At 34.6% G+C, this 21,119-nt stretch overlaps 1 protein-coding gene and 1 pseudogene across 1 annotated transcript; both read left to right on the top strand.

The window, feature by feature from the left end:
• The first annotated feature begins 1,581 nt into the window (after window positions 1-1,581).
• LOC113227188 (pancreatic triacylglycerol lipase-like) lies at window positions 1,582-12,111 on the top strand. Its single transcript, XM_026460072.1, has 7 exons — window positions 1,582-1,745; window positions 2,009-2,093; window positions 4,611-4,759; window positions 5,331-5,582; window positions 6,149-6,340; window positions 8,632-8,806; window positions 12,010-12,111. The coding sequence occupies exons 1-7, from the start codon at window positions 1,706-1,708 to the stop codon at window positions 12,074-12,076; spliced, it is 960 nt and encodes a 319-aa protein (XP_026315857.1). The 5' UTR covers window positions 1,582-1,705; the 3' UTR covers window positions 12,077-12,111.
• Window positions 12,112-12,982: 871 nt separating this feature from the next.
• On the top strand, window positions 12,983-20,713 carry LOC113227092 (annotated as a pseudogene).
• The last annotated feature ends 406 nt before the right edge of the window (window positions 20,714-21,119 follow it).

The following is a 21,119-nucleotide window of genomic DNA, read 5'->3' as shown; positions in this document are numbered from 1 at the left end:
CTTGTGTTGAATATTTTTTTCATGCAGTCAACTATCCCACCCTCCTTCCGCATAAAATTAATAAAATGAATAACGCGCAACTATAGTCTTCGGCCGAGCGTCGAACAGTCAACAGCCCCTGGGGATGCCTCGTCGAGAGGCGAAACACGTGTCGGGTATATTTTTGGTGCTGGTTTGTGACTATAGTTGCGCTTATGTTATTTATTTTATTAATTTTATCGATAATTAACTGCATGAAAAAAATTTCAACACTAGCGCAGCTATTTTGCACGATTTAACCTTCACTGGGTTCGCGGAGTAGCAAACTACTTCCATTTTTATTAACATGGATTTCCGCAAAGTAACGCCTGAATCTATCAATTAAAAAAGAAATATTTAAAAAAAGAAAAATTAATACCGAATACCAATCCTGTTTTTCGTTTACTAATAGAGTACTTTAAGTTTGGTTCTAACTATCTGAACTCTAACCTTTTTATGGTTTATTCGCATTAAAACTGATCCCTAAAATGTTGGAAAAGGCCAAAAACTTACGGAAAATGATAAGACGACCAGTTTGTTCCTTAGTACTACAATTACAATTTAGCGTCATTTACACTTCGCTTATCTTATAACAATTTAGAACAATGATATGCAAAGAGCCGTCTTCATATGAATTAAAATTCTTTGACATAATCAAAGTAGAAAGAAAATTAAGTGTTTAAACTAGAAATTATGAAACGCCATTTCACATAACAATAGTACACACAACAAAATAAGTTATTAACATCGATGGTGGAAATTTGAAATGTCGTACGGGAAAATTAAGTTACGGCATAATGTCTCTTAGAACATTTCTAATTTTTACCATCGACATAAGCGTAATACTTTCGTCGAAATATCGAATTTCGAAAAGTCGTAAGCGACATTTTGTAGTAAGAATCATTTTCAAACACAAATATTCCTCGTCCTCGTACACAAATAGTCGTAAGGAACAAAATATTCCTTACGACATTTCATAATATCCTCCGTCCATCTATATGGACGATATAGGATAGTAATAACATTTTCAAGCACTTTCGATTTGTCTATTCAATGTTTATCGGCAAAAATGGATTCTTACGTAAACGTCGAAAATAAAAATGTTAAAAAATATATGGACCAAACTGTTTATAAATATTGGTTTTTACTCGTTGTGTAAACTTTGTTACGCTTGATTCAGATATCAGAAGTTGAAATTAACAAACCAAATCATTACTACATTAATAAGTAAGTAAGTAAGTACCTACATCCCCAGATAAGAACTATTGTGAGTGGACTCTTATATTAGTGCGCCGAAATGACAGCTGACAGGGAAACGCTGCTGAGCACCTTGAAAAAAGATGATGACAACATCTGACGGCTTCGACAACACTACAAAAAAGTCACAATCAAAGACAGGTATATTTGACATATAATAAGCTGTGGTTACTGATACCCAACTAGTGTTCCCGCTGTGAATACTCGTCACATGTAGAAAGTACACGTAGTAGATACAGGCACAATACAATTTTTTTAGAAGAACGACTAACGCCTCTACAGTTTTTTTATTCCAAGTATCAATTGGATGTCTTCTGTTTGTAAACGAGTGAGACTGAACACGTCATCTCTGAAATCCCCTTATCTTAAAACTGACTAATAAATAGAGATCCCTTAGCAAAAATAATAGGGCATTACCTTTATTAACACAATGTACATCATCAACTTCATAGTAAGCGCGTTGTGTATAAGTGAGTATATTTGCTTGTGGTTTTTATAAATAAAGTGAATGTAAAGTAATTGTTTGTACAACGATTAATAAATATTTTAAAACAACACCGATAATCAAACCAATAAATTACTGTAAAATCCGATAAAACCCGACTTTATGTCATAACATATTCGGACGTTTATAAGTAACCAACAATTACAATTTTAACTTAATTTCTCTATAAAATAAATAATACGGAAATATATGAAAAATTCTGAACACCGTTTTTTCTTCTAATAATAGACATGAGTAGTGCCATAATGGAAGGATGTGTCGAACCACCGATGGAGTGTCCCAACGAAAACGTCACATTCTGGTTATACACACGGTATGTGGTTTTTAATTTTCTTTATATTCAGACTGTATTTGGTATGTATCTTACACCAGTCACTTGTCCTATTAGGTCTTTTGTTACGACTTTTTAAAGAACCCAACATTCGATAAGTTCCTATCCCGACGAATATGTCATCAATCAACCCATCTTTGGGCCGACCATCGATCTCCTCTAAGGACAGTGTAGGTTTTAATTTGCCATGCTAGCATAACGCTTCGTTTTTATTAGTTCTATTATAGAACTACTGAGAATTTTCCGACACGGGTGTTCTATTAAATTATATTAATAGAACTAGTGGAAAATTCTTCTCCCAATAATGTGATTTGAGCTGCAAACCTTCTGCAGGTTTCATTCGATATTTTTCTTCACCGTTACTGAGAGCCATTGCTTGTGACCATTCACAAAATGTACTTAGAAATTAAAGTCATAGGTACATGCCACCACACGGATTCGAACCCTCGTCTTCTCAGTTTGAAAGATAACCGCACGTCCACTTACATAAACTACAAACATCTTTATTCAAATACTACTTACTTTACTGTAGCTTTTTACTACAAACTTTAATACACCTTTCATACACCAATAGTGATAAACTTGTGATTTTAGCATTTGTAACGTTTTAGTAAAGTATACCTTGATTACCAGCTTTATAAGGACACATTTCATTATCATCACAAGTCATTATTCTGTTTTAATGTAAACAGTCTTATTTTATTTACTAATATTATGATCCATGAATTTTCTGAAAAAAATTAAGAAACAAAAAAAATTTGAAAAAAAATAAAAAACGAATTTTGTGAAAAAATCAAATAAAGCAAAAAAAACAAAATAAGAAGAGTAGCAAAAAAAATTAAGTAATGTTAATTGAATAATAATAATTAATGAATAATAATATCGGACTGCAAAGACTACAAACGAAATTAGTTGTTAAGTGTTTATGCTTAAATAGTACAGTAGTTATATAATAACACATATACGTAATTTGCTTAATGAAAGTTCGTATTATATTTATGACTTTCATATAATAAAAATACTTATGGCGTATGATCACGTGTGGCTTTATTATGGCAGGGTACGAATTATACATAGAGCGCACTGTAAGTTTCCGGAACTGGCCACTTATAAACAATATTTAAAAAGTAATTACAACATTTGAAAATGAAACTATTTAGCTGTAGAATACTGTTTATTTTATCTGACTGTCACTTGTTTTTCATTGTGGCGTCATTTTAGAAACTGGTTGTCTACATCACCATGGACTTAACTCGTGAAAATTTTCGTAGTATGATTTTCTACGACTTTAAGTGTAATGTAACAGCTCAGCGGAGCTTCATTCGGCTTCAAACTGCTTTTGGCGATGAAGCACCATGCAAGACGACTATTTATAGCTGGTTTGCAGAATTCAAACGCGGTCGTGTGAATCTCAGTGACGAATTTCGTAATGGTCGCCCGTCCACTGCTGTCAACAACAAAAACATCGACGCAGTGCGCCGTATGATCAAAACAGACAGGCATGTGACATCCATGAGATTCGGGCATCTTTAAGTATAGACATGAGTTATACATATATAGTCAATACTACACAAACATTTGGGTGTGAAAAAGCTGTGCTCTCGGTGGATCCCACACAATTTGTCTGAGGCTCAAAAATAGGATCGTGTCACTTGGTGCAATGCCATGCTTACCAGATTCAACGAAGGGGCGTCAAATTTGGTGTGAGATATAGTAACAGGTGACGAAACATAGATTTATAGTTGGGATCCCAAAACAAAGCAGCAGTTGAGCGTATGGGGCTTTCGAGATGAGCCGAAACCAACTAAATTGGCGAGCGTGTAAACTGCCTTAAGCAGATGATTGCTTCTTTTTTTAATAAAACTGGACACGTGGCTACTATTGCTTTGGAGAATCGTAGTACCGTGAATAGTGATTGGTACATGACCATTTTTTGCCGGAAGTTACTGACAAACTCCGTAAAAATAACAGTAAACGCCGTATCATCTTGCACTACCATAATGCCAGTTCTCACACGGCCAGACATACAAATGAATTTTTGAAGGTGAAGAACGTTGACCTTATGAGCCATCCCGCGTAGAGTCCTGACCTGGCGCCTTGTGACTTTTATTTATTTCCAAAAATTAAGAATCAGTTACGCGGTCAACGATTTTCATCACCTGAAGAGGCAGTCGAAGTGTATGAAAAATATGTTTCAGAGATTGTCACGGAGGATAAATGTTTTCAAAATTAGATCATTCGTGTGAAAAATTGCATTAACGCTAACTGAGAAATTTTGAGAAACAATAAATTCATTTCTGACCATTTATAGTATTTTTTTCTTATTCATTCCGGAAACTTATAGTGCGCCTCACGTAGTTGCGGTTTTTTTATTTGTTTAATTCATTACAGAAATGTTTTAAGGCAATTTTCTTTTTTTCCTTTTTTTCCAATAATTACCGTCGCATTAGTTTTATGGTCATTATTGTATATAAAAAAAAGTAAATTTTCTGTATGTAGAGCAAATCAGAACAATCCGCATCAACTGTTTGCACTCAAACCCGAGTCCATTACCTCGGCTCCTTTTGTGAAGGATGCCCCTATCAAGATCATCATTCATGGCTATACCAAGGACAGGAACTCTACACCTAATACCGAACTAAGACCAGGTAATGATTATAGCAACTTTTTTACTAAAACAATTTAATAACAACTTCAATAGTTCAAATTTATGATAACGCTGTCGAAAAAGTCTGAAGTTTCATGGGGTGACACTTCCTACGACATTATACAAATCTTTGAGGGGTCCTTCAACAACTTTCCTTGATAATAATAACTTTATTGATTGCCGTCAACATATATTAGACAAATAGTTTACTGTACTTAAATATAAGTACTTATTATTTTTGTTTATCCAATAAAAATATGACAAGGAATTATTGTTTGTATTGTTTGATCTTCGTATTAATAGATGATGATGATAGATAGATGATATTTTGCTATCGTAACAAATGTAGCTAACGTAGCTAACATTTTAAACAAGGTAAGTGTGTACATTGTCATGAAAAGGGACATTGTACTTCATGAATGTCTCTCAGGCGACGGTGAGACACAAAGTAGGCCTTTGTGGACAATGAAGTTCTTACAAATAGGCTGAGGGCTAATTTACTTTCATGCCCGAATACTGCTTAAAGTAATTCTTGATTACTTGTAATTCTACAAAATTTATGAATTTTTTAGCGTATATGGAATGCTGCGACTACAATTTAATATCGGTGGACTATAATCCAATAGCCCGAGATCCGTGTTATATTCAAGCGGCTCGCAACACAGAACTTGTGGGAATGTGCACCGCCCAGCTGGTTGATGAAATGGTGAAGAATTATAACTTCAGTCTATCAAAAATACATCCGATTGGATTCAGTCTTGGTGGTCAAATTGTAGGCTTCATCGGTAATTATATGACATCAGGACGTTTCGAACGAAGCACAGGTATGTTCAAAATATTTTCCGTAGAAGGGAAAGGTAGATACTTAAGTATATGATTTTATATATACGAGTACAGGCCAGCTGTACTAGGGTTAACCGTAGGTTATTGATACAGGAGCAATTTTTATAGCTTTTATCTATCGTGTTAATAATATATAATATATAAAATAATCGAAAATATTAGCCATACAGTATTCTTTACTTTAAAACGTTTTCTTTATTTAAGGATGCTCTTAATAATAACGCACATACTCATAACCTCGCACCAGGGAAACCCTGTACAAATTACATCCAAACTCACGAGAGAAATAAATGTAGATAATACAAGGTATGTAGATAATTCTCCCGGCCCCGGGATTGAACCCGGAACCTCAGCGTGGCAGACCAGCATGGTAACCGTTCGGCCACGGGGGCAGTTCTTATTTTTAAGTAATTCTGTGGATTATTGGTGTAATATTGTGCTCTATTACACCAATACTTTGTATAGAGGCGTTTAATCATGATAGTTTATTAATGTTTACGATGCTGCACGAATTATGTTAATTTTTTACCTAATCTTTAATTTTCAGGTCTCGATCCTGCATTACCGCTTTTTGCAACCTCTGACAACCGTAAGAAATTAGACAGCGGTGATGCCAAGTTTGTGGACGTACTCCATACGAACGCATTGGAAAAAGGCAAACTCGAACCATCCGGTACTGTAGACTTCTTTGCCAATGGTGGCATGATGCAGCCAGGCTGTAAAACGTCCAAGGATCAAAGTAAGTGTAATATTTAATTACATTGTACTGTCATAGTACGCTGGGTTTTATATTTTGGACCGTTGTAATCGCAAACAGCATAAAGACGAATTTAAATCTTGTCGTGTGAAAATTTTCTTTAACAGGATTTGTTCCAATATCTACAACACAGCGCCTATCTTTATTTATAGAGCAATAATTTTACAAAATACGGAATCTACTTTTTAATTGGGTTAATTACTTATTCCCGGAATTATAACTTGGGCCTTTCAAAGCCAAAGTGAATAAGTATTATTGCTGTGCATGCTACATCGTCACTTCCCATCAGTTGAGATAAAGGTCAAATGTGCACTTTTTTTTTTAATTAATAAAAATATGTCTAAAGATATTATACACTAAAAGTAAATATTGAGTTCTTAGGTTATCACGATTGCTGTATATTGTATTGTAAATGCAACTTTTTAAATAAAATTATTTTTTCTGTTTTGATTGAGGTCTCAGTCGGCCGTGATCATGGGACCTGTAATGAGGCTGAAACGTTAGTTCGTATGAAAAAACGAATATACGCGATAAAGGCTGCCTTCAAATCACGCTCTTATACAAGCACTTTGAAGCCTTATTTGAAGGGACTCTTAGATTCGAAACAAAAATGTCATTTGTATTGTTATAGATTTTTTTTTAAAATTGTAGTAGGTAACTTCAAACATTAAATTGCGTTCACTCTTAAAGTGATCAAAGCCATTTTACCACAATGATTGCAACAACAATTTACCTAAACTTAAAATGTCTATCAAGTTCCTATTAACAACAAAAGTAATCTTGATTAAATTATTAATTGTTGTAAATTCTCTAACCGACTGATATGTCTGTTGGGGCATCCTGTATATACTTCCATAATTGCATTACTATTATGTAGTAATTGTTAGTGACACCACTGAATTAGGGGTGCAGTAGTATTTACAGAAACCCGAAAACGGTTTGCGTAATTTGTGATTAACGATGTTGGATACTCAATAAGTCACAATTTCTTAGTTATAGCTAAGGTACTATCTGTGTTGTGTAACTGTTTGTTGTCCCCAATAAAATAAAGAAAATTTTCCGCCGCTTAAATTTGCAATTTAAAAAAGTGACGGTTTGAGTAGCTTGACGTGATGAGTGTTACGCATACTACCAAGTGTACGTAATTATTTTCGTAGAATAATATTAAGCACCAGGACCTCGGTTCCGACTAGCTATTTGCACCCTTTGGAGTCGAAACCCTTGGCCCACGAGGTCCCGGTGCTCTTCATCTGTATAAATCTTCATCTGTTCGTAGTAGTATAGCTCCTTGCGAAAGAGATTGTCCAGCAGTTTTCATTTCTATTTCTGCCGCCAAACAGTAATGTGAGTATTACTGCGTTCCGGTTTCGTAGAGTAAGGGGGTTGGTGAAATTACAGGCATATGGGACTTGTCAACTTGTGTCTTTTGGTGTCGGGTGCAGTGGCAGTGCCCCTCATGTATTTGTGATTTAAAGCTCTGTGTGACACTGTAACTGTTATGGATAGGCGTGTCGCTTACCACCAGGCGCACGATTTGTTCGTCCCGTCACTTAGTACTATAATAAAAATAAAATTTTAACCAAAAAAATTAAAGGACGTTAATATATAAATTAATCATGGGCAACTTGCCGCGGGGATCTAATTTTATTCATATAATTTAGTTCTAGTTTTAGTTTCTAGTATTTAAGCTTTTATGATATCTTACCTGCATATTTTCACTTATTATCAAAATAGACCTGCAAGCTAAGCGGTATTATTACCGCGATCGTTCACGCAACTTATCTTTATTTGACACAGTAGCAGGTACACGTTCCATACGTGTTATCTCATACGAGCTATTACCGTCGTGTAACGTTTTTAGGTGTCGTATATTGTCAGTGTATTGTTAAAATAGCTCTATAACGATATCGATAACGATACGATATGATCGTTTCTTAGCTTTATTTAAAAAAAAAAGCTATCGATATAATTAAGGCATCAAAAGGATCGTGTTCAGGTTCATTCAATATGGTTGTTCAGTATCACATACCTTATTATTTAAATAACCCACATCCTTTCCAATTCTTGTAATTCTATCTACTAATATTGTAGATAGAGTTACAAGAATTGGAGAGGATGTGCAATGGAGCAATAAAGATGTTGACGTAAGTCCATTTGCCATTCTTCTATAAGGGGTGCGAAGTGTACATTTGTACTCGTGCCTAATGTAAGGTTGGTTAATAGAGTATTTGTATGGAACAATTTATTGATAATGCTATAATTTATCTTCCCAGCTGCATCTGGATGTAATCACGCCCGAGCCCCAGCATACTATGCGGAATCCATAAACTCACAAACTGGATTTTACGCAAAGCAATGCCCTTCTTGGATTACCTACGCGGTGGGTTGGTGCGAGCTGACAGGCAACTCTGATGAAGAAATACTCTTTGGCGAATATGTGCCTCTTAAGTAAGTCTTCAAATTGATTACTTCCACTAATCTAACTAGGGGTTCTCAGGGAAGTACTGTTTGTTACCTTATCTATTTTGGCCGCCAAGCAGTAATGTGAGTATTATTGCTTTTTAAAGGGTAAGGGTGCTGATGCAATTACAGGTATATGATACTTATCAACTAACGTCTCAGGGTAACGGGCGCAGTAGCAGTACAACTCAGATATTAGCGATTTAAGGCTCTGAGTGGCACTGCAATTGCTGTGGATAAAAGTGTGGTAAAAAACTCGAGTCCGGGAGTCTATATTTATAAACTCGATTCATTTTGTACTGCTTGGTGGTTTAAAACACTCATTCGTTCGAGTCGAGTCGAGCGCGAGTCATCGGAGCACGGACTCGAAGTCTAAAAATAACTCGAGTTTTGACAAAACTAGAGTTCCAAAACTTGGATCGAAGCGACTTCTACTTCACATAGTCATGAGTACGACAAGCAGGGTTCAATTTTACTGAACAACTGCTATGCTCCCAAATTGAATAAAAAACAAATACCCAATATAGTGATTTAAAAAAAAGAAGAGGATATTAATACTTAATTATACTACAATTTAATATACCACACCACAACACCACCGCTCAGTATGTACTTACTTGCCAAACTTGAGCTTGACTTGTTATATAAACAGACTCAAACTCGAGTGCGACTCGTCACATAAATAGACTCGAACACTTATGTCAAACTCGAGTCTATTCGGAAACTCAGGCAGGCTCGTAATACATCAACTAGTGAGTCTCTATTCTTATGAGTCGAGGCTTGTGAATAGGATCCGAGTCCTAATATGTAGACTCCCGGACTCGAGTTTTACAACACCAATGGATAGGCGTGTCGCTTACCACCAGGCGCACGACTTGTTCATCCCGTCCCGAAAATTAGTAAAAACTAAGAGTGTTCACACACGGCGACTTTTAACAGCGATGCAAACACGCGTTCGTGAAACGCGCGATTGCATCGCTACCCTTGCGATTGCATCGATACAAACGCGCGATGGCATCGATGCAAACGCGCGATGGCATCGATGCAAACGCGCGACTGCATCGATACTGTCGCTTATGTTGAATAATTAAGTACGAAAAATGTATTGGTTTATGCATATTACTTTGTTTTGTCAATTGCAAATTTAAAAGTGAAATTAATAAATACATTAAATAAATAAATTAGTTATTTAATTTAAAACGTGTATCGCGTTTGACCGCGTTCGTATCGCGTTTGCTTTCGCTGCTAAAAGTAGATGTGTGCAACACTCTTAAATGGCGCAAATGGCCGAACTGAAAGTCGACTAGAAACACCTTTCTTATGTTTATCCATTAAGGTTGATAAAAAATCTGAATTACTAAAAGAAACACAAATTTTTTTGTTTCAATTTTGTTATTTGTTTAATTGTTATAAGTGGCCCAAATACATAATGGCGTACGTGCATATGCACACCATGAAGCTAATGCCTTGTATTCACTTATTATGTGAAATGTTCATTTCTGTATTCAAATTTTTAAATGGATTCCAATGTTTTAAATACATCTTAAGTAATTGGAGTTACTTTTGAAATCTATTTTTAAGGCATGGAAAATTTGTAGATCAACTTAACGTAAGTAGGAAATGTATAATAAAACTTACACTGCAATTTAGAAAGGTCTACCGGCTAGCCTAATAACCTCGTTGCTGTAATATTACAATTGTGCGGTCGCCAAATTTGATATTTTTGGGAAAACTTTGAGACGTAATAACAATATATTGTTAATTTTTTTAAAGGATAATATAGTTTATAGACAGATCTTTATAATAGACGGATCTCTATTAAAATAAGTAGTAATCGTTTTATCATCCAGTATGTAATCAGCGGTAAAAATGTAGCCTGAAAATTTTATATTTTGCACCTTTAGAACGGAAGTGACCTAATTAAAAAAATAATAATTTACACATATCAGTTCATAAATTAATAGACTGTCCAGTAAACCCAAGGGCCGTCAGCTACTTTGCCCAATGCATTAGCATAGTCATACTAAGGGGCAATGTTGCCAGCATCTTGCCACGGGGACCCAATTTTATTCATTTAATCTAATCCTTGTTTTTCTTTCTAGTATTTAAGTTTTTATTCTACCTTACTTGTATATTCCAAGTTATTGTCTAATAAAAAAATCCTAGGGTAATTATTGTAAAAAAGCAAAAGCTCATAAGGTTGTTAATCTGGAACTGATTCATTAAAGCTCGAATGGCATAGACCCACTGTTCTCTTGGGTCCCTTTCATATATTTGAAATTCTACTCCCACGTCAGTATGTAAATGACTCACTTAGTATTAAATCTGAATCTGCGAAGGCAACACGCCATCATCGTTGGCTAAAAGGTGACGGATTAGAAACTGAGCCGTGTTTGTCTCAAAAATCATCATTAATTTTTTTCAAACGCGACTCACGTTTTTACTTAGAGGTTATTACTTTCTTTTATAGTTAAAACGTATTAATCTTGGTAGTAAGTAAGTAAGTAAGTAAGTTCTTTATTTCCTCCACAAATTCGTAACAACTTAAGTAAACATAAGAGATATTAAAGTAAAAAACATGACAGGAAAATTTGTAGAGGCTGGAGCCTAAATTAGGATACCCTGTATTTTAGGTCACCAGGCCTCCACCTCCAGGTGATAAGGTCATGAATTTTTACTTAACTGATGTAAATGAAAGATACTTAATTCTTATAGGTCAATTGACAACACAAAAGTTCAGTATAAATGACCTTGTAGGGACTAAAATTTGTAAATTTAAAAATAATCATAAATAATTTTTGATGTTATAAAGCTGAATATTTCATAATTTACCAAAACTAACAAAACTTTTAGTACTTCAAGAGTAATAAATTATATGAAAATGTCACAATTTCAAATCTTATTTCGCGTGAATCGTGAATTTTGTGTCGGGTCACTTTCATTCTAAAGGTATGATTTAGGAATTTTGTCCGATTAATTAATGGATGATCGATGGGAAAAGTGTAAGCTGAAAATAATAACCAAAATTCCGTTGTTTAAACAATTATTGCTTTATATCAAACCGAATTCATTCTTTGTAACGTATAATGTGTAAAAAATATAAAAAAGTGCTGGCAATACATTTATTTATTGTACGTAATTAATATTACAATGATGTGTTCGATTAATTCATAAATGTTTTTTTTTTTCAGTGCCACGGGTGTATACTTCTTCACAACGAACTCTGAGCCTCCCTATGCTCGAGGACGAAATAACTGAATTAATGTATTTTTATTTAAATTTAATGTGATTGGATTAAAATTAACAAAGTAAATAAGTGTCTTTATTGAAACTTCATAATCAAATCCCACCAAAACGTGCGCATGATTAAATACCAGATATGAAAAAAGAATTGGAATCTAAGTATAACGCCACTAACGTTCCTTAATCTTATGTATAGAATAAATATGTATAATAGTAATTAAATGATCGCTTTTGCCGTGCTATTTGGCAAAAAGTGTACTTACAAAGAGAAGGGACAGACGGCGCCAGTGCCTCAGTAAACATTAGCTCCGTATTTGGTAAGCATTAAAAATTGATAAAGTGAAAACATTCCTTTAGTTATATTAGAAATATCTTGGTTAGGATGGCGTAAGTGTTATCAAGAATATTATCTTCACGATTTAACCACAAAAAGCGAAAAGCGTAAACCATAAACTTAATGACAAACAAAGCCAAGTGTGATAAAAGATGCCAACAAACACAATAAATTACTAATAATGACAGTTTCTACTTTGAATTTTTATGATCGGACTGTTTTATTGACAATATGGCTTTTCACATTTTGCTTTTAATGTAATAAATATTTTTTAGAAATTACAAATACCAATGGATTAATGGATTAATTCGAAATGCAAATTTATTTGTAGTTGTAGAGACAAATGTGAAATACCATTAACATTTGCATACCTGCCTGCAGGTTGAATATAATGTACCTAATTTTACTAATTTTACTGAAGATCTGTATAAATGCTGTAGTCTGGCATATAAAAGTATTCTGTTCCATTATATTTTATAGACATCATGTATGTACATAGGTAAGAATGCATGAAACTGGAAAAAATTTAGTAAATTGGTTGTAAATACTATTTTACATGCCCTAACAGAATGTAAAGTGTAAATATTATGGAAACTGAAAACTGTACTGAAATCGACGCCCCGGCTTTGAATCCCGAAGTCAAGCCCGCCGTTAGGGAAATGGTTCTCAAACGAGTCAAGGCGATGGAATCTAAACAGAAGCAGACCTCCTCCGCCATCTCCACCTTGGGCGAAGCCATCCTCTCGCGGCGAACTAGAGACAAGACCACGCTAAAGCTACTGATGGATGCGGCACGTATTGTTTGCGATTGCCAGTACAAAGAGTCGTTAACTAGATGAGGATTAATTTCCTGTTTGGAGAAAACCTATTGGAAACTTTAAAAGCCGCTAAAGCAATACAAAAATCCAGTGCGGACTTTAAGCCTACCCCAGCGAAAAAGGCGACTTCAAAGAATTCCACAAGTTCCAACTATTTAAACACAGACAGAACCTTTTTTTTTTTTTTTTTTTTTTTTTTTTCTCGTGGATAGGCGGCTACGAAATTAAATATTCGTCTCCCTTGTTACAGATTGACCCTCCTTTATATCAACAACGTTACAATTACAAAAAGTTACAATACAAGGAAACCATAAATCGCCTTTTATCCTTTGGAGCCATATCTAAATGTGAACCTTGCTGTGGTCAGTTTTTGTCCAACATTTTTTTAACATCAAAATCCGATGGTAAATCAAGATTTATACTTAATCTAAAGGAACTTAACAAGTTTATAAAAACTTTTCATTTCAAACTAGAAGATCTCAGAACGGCCATAAAATTAGTATCGAAGGGTTGTTTCGTGTCTACTGTAGACATTAAAGATGCTTACCTCGCGGTGAAAATTCATGAAAATTCGAGAAAGTACCTCCGCTTTATGTGGGACAACACCCTATTTGAATTCAATGTTTTACCTTTAAGCCTCAATACGGCGCCGTTTGTCTTCTAAAAAAATAATGAAGCCAGTGGTGAGACTTCTGAGATTGGCTGGTTTCCTTTTTATAATATATTTATATGATATTTTTTAATTGCCTATTCGTACAGAGAGTATTGAAAATATCACAAGTACTAAAAATTTGTTGACGTCTTTAGGTTTCATAATCAACGAACAGAAAAGTTGTACCACACCTCATACATCTTGTAAGCTCCTATGATTTACAATTGATTCTGAAAATTTCCAAGTATAACTAACATCCGAAAAAATTGATGGAATAAAACATGAATTAAGAAAGTGGAATTACTGAAAACAATGTAAAGTTAGAGACTTTGCAAGATTAGTGGGCCGGCTGGCTTTACACAAAACAATTTGAAAGATGCAAATTTTTTACTTTAAAAGACGATCAAAATTATAACAAACTTATGTTATTATATTACGTACTTATATTATTATTATTATTATATATTATTAAACTATATTCCACAATACCTAAAACCGGATTTTAATTGGTGGGCCAGATCCATCGATCACTCGGTCAATACGATAAAAGATGAAACCTATCACTTGGAAATTTTCACAGATGCCTCAACTGCGGGGTGGGGGGCCGCTTGTGGAGAGCAGACCGCCAGCGGTCTCTGGAGCCAGAATGAAATTATATGTCACATTAATTACTCGCCAATCCTCGCTGCCTTGTGTCGCCTCAAATCTTTCTGCAGGAAGCTTTTTGATTGTCAAATTTTACTAAGAATTGACAATACCACTGCGATCTCGTATATAAACCGTATGGAAGGCGTGCAGGTTCCTCCCTTGACACAGATAACCAGAGAGTTACGGCAGTGGTGTGAATCGCGAAAAATATTTGTTTTCGCATCCTACATCAGTTCTATTGATAACGATCTGGCCGATGCAGAATCAAGACGTGTGCATCTTGATATAGAATGGAAGATCTGTGATGACGCCTTTGAGAAAATAGTTCGACAATTCGGAATGCCACAAATAGATATTTTCGCTAGTAGAATTAATAAGAAATGCAGTAAGTACATTTTCTGGCACAGGGACCCCGATGCGTACGCCATTAATGCGTTAACATTTGCATTATAAATATATAGGGAAGTGGAAGGATCACATTGTGGAGTTCGTAGGATGTCCCAAAAGCATTGCTCTGTAAGGACCTGAGGTCAATTGGAGCTCTTAAACTCACGGTGATACAAGTACATGCACCAACATCTGCATACTCAGATCAAGAAGTGGAAAGTTTTTACGATCTGTTAAATACGGTTTGCGAGGAAAAATGAGGCACATGGAATATTATAGTCCTTGGCGACTTCAACGCGAAACTTGGGACTTTTTTATAATATCAAATGACGGGACGACCAAGTCGTGCGCCTGATGGTAAGCTACACGCCTGCCCATAACAGTTGCAGTCCCACTTAAGTTTTAAATCGCAAAGATCTGAGGTGCACTGCTATTGCGCCTGTTACCCTGAGACATAAGGTGACAAGTCCCATGTGCCTCGATTTTGTTTGTGCCAGATTTGCTCGATTTCGTTGATCATTACTATCGATCGATATTTTGATTAAAAAGTAGCAAGTAAATGCACTATACTGTACACTGTACTGTACTGTACTGTACACTATATGTATATGTATCTGCATGTACTTGCACTTTACAAGTAAATATGCGGCAACATTTATGTCTCAAATCATATGATATCGATCAACAGCATCTAGTAAATCTGTAGGCATCCAATCGATGTTCGTTAATATCGATCAATAATGTCGATCGATTATCGATCGACAATCTGTTGGCACTTAAAGCTCAAGTTATGATGTGCATTTATAGTTGCATGTTCTTACATTAATAATGTATAAGTAAATAAATCGACACAAACATAATATATCGAAATAACGCAGACAATGGTTGATAGGTCTATGCAGATAATATAATAATAATCCACAAAAGAGACCGACAAAAATTTACTATGCATTATTTACTCTTCAGCCAGTATATAAGCAACCACTAAAACTTTTCTTTTTTTCAGAAGTTTTACTGAAGAATAGTATCGCTAAATATACCGTGCATATCTTCGTTATATCGGAATCGATAAATCGCGAAATTGGAAATCAAGAAGAAGGAACGTGCCAGAAAAGCAAAGATAAAAGCGATCCAGTTATATATGAAAGGTTTAAAGAAAAAGATAGACAGAGGTAAGCGAAGAAAAAGTGGAAGGAAAGATTTTGAACTTACATGAATTACGTCGTCATAGTAATGAAATATTAATCGCGCAAGTTCCAAAAAAAATTATTGCTTTTGTAGGTAGCTAAGTAGAAGTCGCACATAAAAGATGTACGTATTTACAAAAACAAATATTTTATAAATCTTGCATTTAATAATTAGTTACAAAAAATTTATATTTAAAATTGAAAAATTTTAGGAACTTAAATACAGTCACATATATACACAATAAGATCACATTAAGCTAGACACTTTGAATCTTGGACTCTTCTTATCTAAGTGGCATACAATTCAATTTAAATTTTAATTAACAAGCTTGACATACTATTCACCTTCATTATGCTGGTGTTTACTAGTGAGATAACTTTTAATAAGTATATATTTTACCTCTTTAAACTGTTTATTTACTTCAGACTTATCCATAAATTGCTGTATGATAGGTAAGTATAATCGCTTGTTATTTTATTAGTATTTATGTAAATGAATTCATTGTTAACACAACTGTTAACATATTTTGAATACAGACAATTAAGTAATAATTTACCGAATAGACCCCATAAAAATCGAATTTGCATTATTTAATAATTAGAACGTATATAAATATAAGGAACCATTTCAAATTTTCATTATTTTTTACTTGAAAAGTATCACTGAAATAATACCGCAAAATGTGGTACCGGAAACTTATCAAGAAAATTGTTTTTCTTTTAATAATAGGTACCAGTACAGCCTTATTGGACCAATGTACAGTGCCACCGCCCGAATGTCCCAACGCAAACATCAAATTCTTTCTGTACACACGGTATGTGGTTGTTACATTGAGATAGGAAATCTTTTTAAGAACCAAAAATTATGTTCCTAACATTTGAAACATAACATAACAGGTCGTCGCTCGACAGGGGTCGGTTTAAGTTGCAACGCAACCAGAATGAACCCAAATGACTTGAACGGTATTATTTGCTTACATGTAAGATTTTAGTGGAGAATACAATGATTATTAGCTCTATTCGCTATTAAGTAGTTTCAGCTGTTTGCTTAATTTTTATACAAATGTTAAAAGAATATTTTTTTAAATGTTTTGTGTATTTTCCTGTATTCAAATCATATGGCAATTTCAGCATACATTTACATTTTTTTTGTATGTAGAGCTAATCAGGAAAACCCACATCAACTGTTTGCACTCAACCCCGAGTCTATAACCTCAGCTCCGTTTGTGAAGGATGCCCCTATTAAGATCATCATTCATGGCTTTACCAACGACAAGGACTCCACGCCAAATAGTCAACTACGGCCGGGTAAATAAAGAGTTTAATTAGTTTAAATTTATATTTGAACAGGCTGTTAGTAGATTACACATGAAATATAATGGGATGACTTTAAAGATGACACTGAATAATTCCTTTAGGGGTCAAATTCCATTTATCCCAACCTGTGATGGTGTGGTAGGGAAGAGTGGAAAAAAATCCACTTGGCCCCACCAGGGTAGACAGCTGGTGGAGACTAGTGGAATAGGCCTCCACTATAACATTCATAGGTATAACTGTAATACAGACCTACACCCGCACCTAATACCAGATAATAATTATTATTCCATATTTTTAAATGCAAATAGTCGAGGGATGAATAATAAATAATTTCGTATATAAACACTATAAAAAAGTGACCATTGTGAACAATTTTATCCCGATGCGCAATGTACATATCAATGAATATTATTAGAATATTATATTATGTTCATGGATTAATGTTAGTGCAGGTGACCCTTGCACATGTGCGTGCAAAGCTCTTACAAATAGGTTGAGGTCTTATAAATTTTACTTTAATTTTACTTATAAACTTTTACTTATACTGTCTGTATTCGTCGTTTTTTGTTTCAGAGTATATGAAGTGCTGCGACTACAATTTAATATCGGTGGATTATAGTCCACTAGCCCTTTTGCCGTGTTACATTCAAGCGGTTTACAACACGGAACTCGTGGCTAATTGCACAGCTCAGCTAGTGGATGCCATGGTAAAAGACTATGGCTTCGATCTGTCGAAATTCCATGTGATTGGATTCAGTCTTGGTGGCCAAATCGCAGGTCTCATGGCAAATTTCATGACATCAGGACGCTTAGAAAGGGTCACAGGTAAATATGTTTACTATATTTGTTTGTTATATTTGTAGTGGAACAAGAATGCAAGTACAGAAATGGTACTCATCAACAATCAACAACAATCGTACTTTATTTCCACAAATGTTTTAGAGCTTTTAGCGTCACGGGTAGCTCTTCTTAATTGTTATTTAAAGAAATGTGAAGGTGATTATTAGTTTATTAATGCTTAACGAGTGAAATACATTTGTTTGTTTCCTACTCTCGCATTGACAGGTCTCGACCCTGCGTTCCCCCTTTTCACAACACTTGACAACAGTAAGAAGTTAAACAGCGGTGACGCCAAATTCGTAGACGTACTACATACGAACGCATTACAAGCTGGCAAACTAGAACCGTCCGGTACAGTGGACTTCTACGCTAATGGTGGCACAATACAACCTGGTTGTACTAACATTTCTCTGGAGAATAGTAAGTGTGTTTTTAAGTAAATTGATAGTAAAGTTGCACTGTCCGTAGCAAAGGTCACCATGTTAAATCTATAGGAAAAATATTCAATTGTAAAATTTAGCGCGTCCAAATGTCTAGAACAGTGACAAACAAAAAACTAGAATGACGCTGCGCTCCTAAATAAATTACCATTTATTTGCAAAAGCCATTTAGGTGGGTACAGTGTTAAATAACAATAAAGGACACTTTTAAGTTCTTTTGACATGAAAAGAAGTTAAAAGTGACTCTAAAACTGAACTTCGACACACGCGACTCCGACAACATGTTACTTCGATATTATTTTAATCAGACACTACGCTACTCCGACAACATGGTGCCTTTTATTGTTATTAACCGCAAAACTACAAAAAAACGAGAAATCATTTTGTCGTTTATTTTCAAAATGGTTTTATGTACGACAATGTATTGGTTTAACACGATAGCAGTCCTATTTTCCCAATCATGTGCCTACAGATACGTGAAGAGCACACGTTTTAAAGTATAGTTCGAAATCTACAAGACTACAACGTTAGGCTACATCTGAACATTCACAATTCTTTCTTTAAAATTGCCACATTCATCATTTAATACAGAAACGAAATTTGAAGTTTGAAAATTGACAGTTTGCAGTTTGACCTGTTCCTTTGGGTACCAATTAAATACTTTCAAAGGACAATTCTAGGAAAAGTCCTACAATGTTTATTTAAAAAATAAACATGGAAAATAATGAATGGTAATAATCGCGTTAGGTACTCGCCGGTTGTTCCCCAGGGTGCGCCAGACGTGCAGGGAAGGAGTGGTACGTCGTGCGGGGAAGTTTAGACCACCGACCACGACGTTCTAACACTATTAGCGTAAGATTAAGGCGTCCATGTCTCGATTTCTGTTAGGAAACGAAGTTTTCTTATTGGTTTTGGTTTGCACAAGTGAGAGACCTGTTAATTTGTTTAATTATCTGGCACATAAAAGATCAAAACTTTCTACTAATGAACTTTGTGTCCCCTCACAAAAATGTAAATTATAATCATCGTATTTTTTTGCTTTTTTTGCAAGGTTTGAAGTGATAATTAACCGTGATAATTATCACGGTAATTATCTTGATATTTATAAAATTAATTGGAACAACAAAATGCGACTGCGAGCTATATATCACGCCATGTGTTTATGTCAGATAAGTGAATGTATTAAATTTTAACAAAATATCACTATCAAAGTCACAAACTACATCTTTTCCTAAAGATTTCTCTTCGTTTTAATTTTGTTATATTTGTCATTTTTAGTAAAAAATCAAAGAGACAAAACCAAGAATTTGTGTGGATAATTATCGGATTAATATATTGGATAATTATCATGATAAAATTAAAGAACACAAATATCTTGATAATTTAAATCCCTGGTTTTTCGTATTATATGTAGGGAACATTCCATAATACTTAATTAATAACGCATTGTAAAATGCTTTTAACATATATTCCCAGATATAGATACATGTAGTCACGGACGAGCACCAATGTATTACGCAGAGTCAATAAATACACAAACTGGGTTTTACGCGAAGAAGTGCTCCAGCTTGCTCGCCTACACGACGGGTACTTGTGGCTCTGAGGAAATACTCTTTGGAGAATATGTGCCTCTTAAGTAAGACTTTCAAACTATCATTCCTACTTGTAACTAGAAGGTACTGTACAAACAGAGTAGAATCTGACTCTGATTTTCACCACTAGTTCATCATCTAACTCATAGAAAATAAATTTTAATTTGTTTTTTCAACTCTATTTAATTTTTCATATCCTTAAAATAAGCTTCGCAGCATTTTATGGGCGACGTATTTTAAAGCTACGTTTAATTTCAAAAAGTACCCAATTAACACAGTTTAAATGTTGCTATGTTTCATCATACGGATTATTTAATAAATGTTATTTTTTCAGTGTCAAGGGTATATACTTTTTCTCTACGAACTCTACGTCTCCGTATGCGAGAGGACGGACCAAATAAATCACTATATTTTGTTTTAAACATTATCACTTGTGATATTTTTGTAGAAGATGCAACGTAAACTGAATAAAAATTAACAAAATAAACATGTTTCTTTATTCTTTACTTTTACTTTCTTTACTCAACATGTTTCTTCTTTATACTTCTACAAAGTTTGCACTTACGAACAAATAGCATGACGCCAAATGGTGTGAGTCTGTGGATTATAGCGTGTGCGGTAAAGTAATGGGTTGTCATCGTGCCAAAATTTGGACCGCAGATTTGAAATTTAGCTGCTTATGATGTCATTTCACGGGCTAAACTCACTGAGCCCACCTTAAGCGAACAATTTACCCTGTGACCTCCATTTGTCGACCTAGGTTTTCCTGTTTTCCAGCTTTTATTAGACTATCTTCCTGGTGTATTATATGTTTTAGATAGGCTGCTATTCTGGAAAGCAATC

This window comes from Hyposmocoma kahamanoa, unplaced genomic scaffold, assembly GCF_003589595.1.
Source record: "Hyposmocoma kahamanoa isolate Upper Pololo Valley unplaced genomic scaffold, ASM358959v1 202, whole genome shotgun sequence".
NCBI lineage: Eukaryota > Metazoa > Arthropoda > Insecta > Lepidoptera > Cosmopterigidae > Hyposmocoma > Hyposmocoma kahamanoa.
This window is presented reverse-complemented; position numbering and strand designations above follow the sequence as displayed.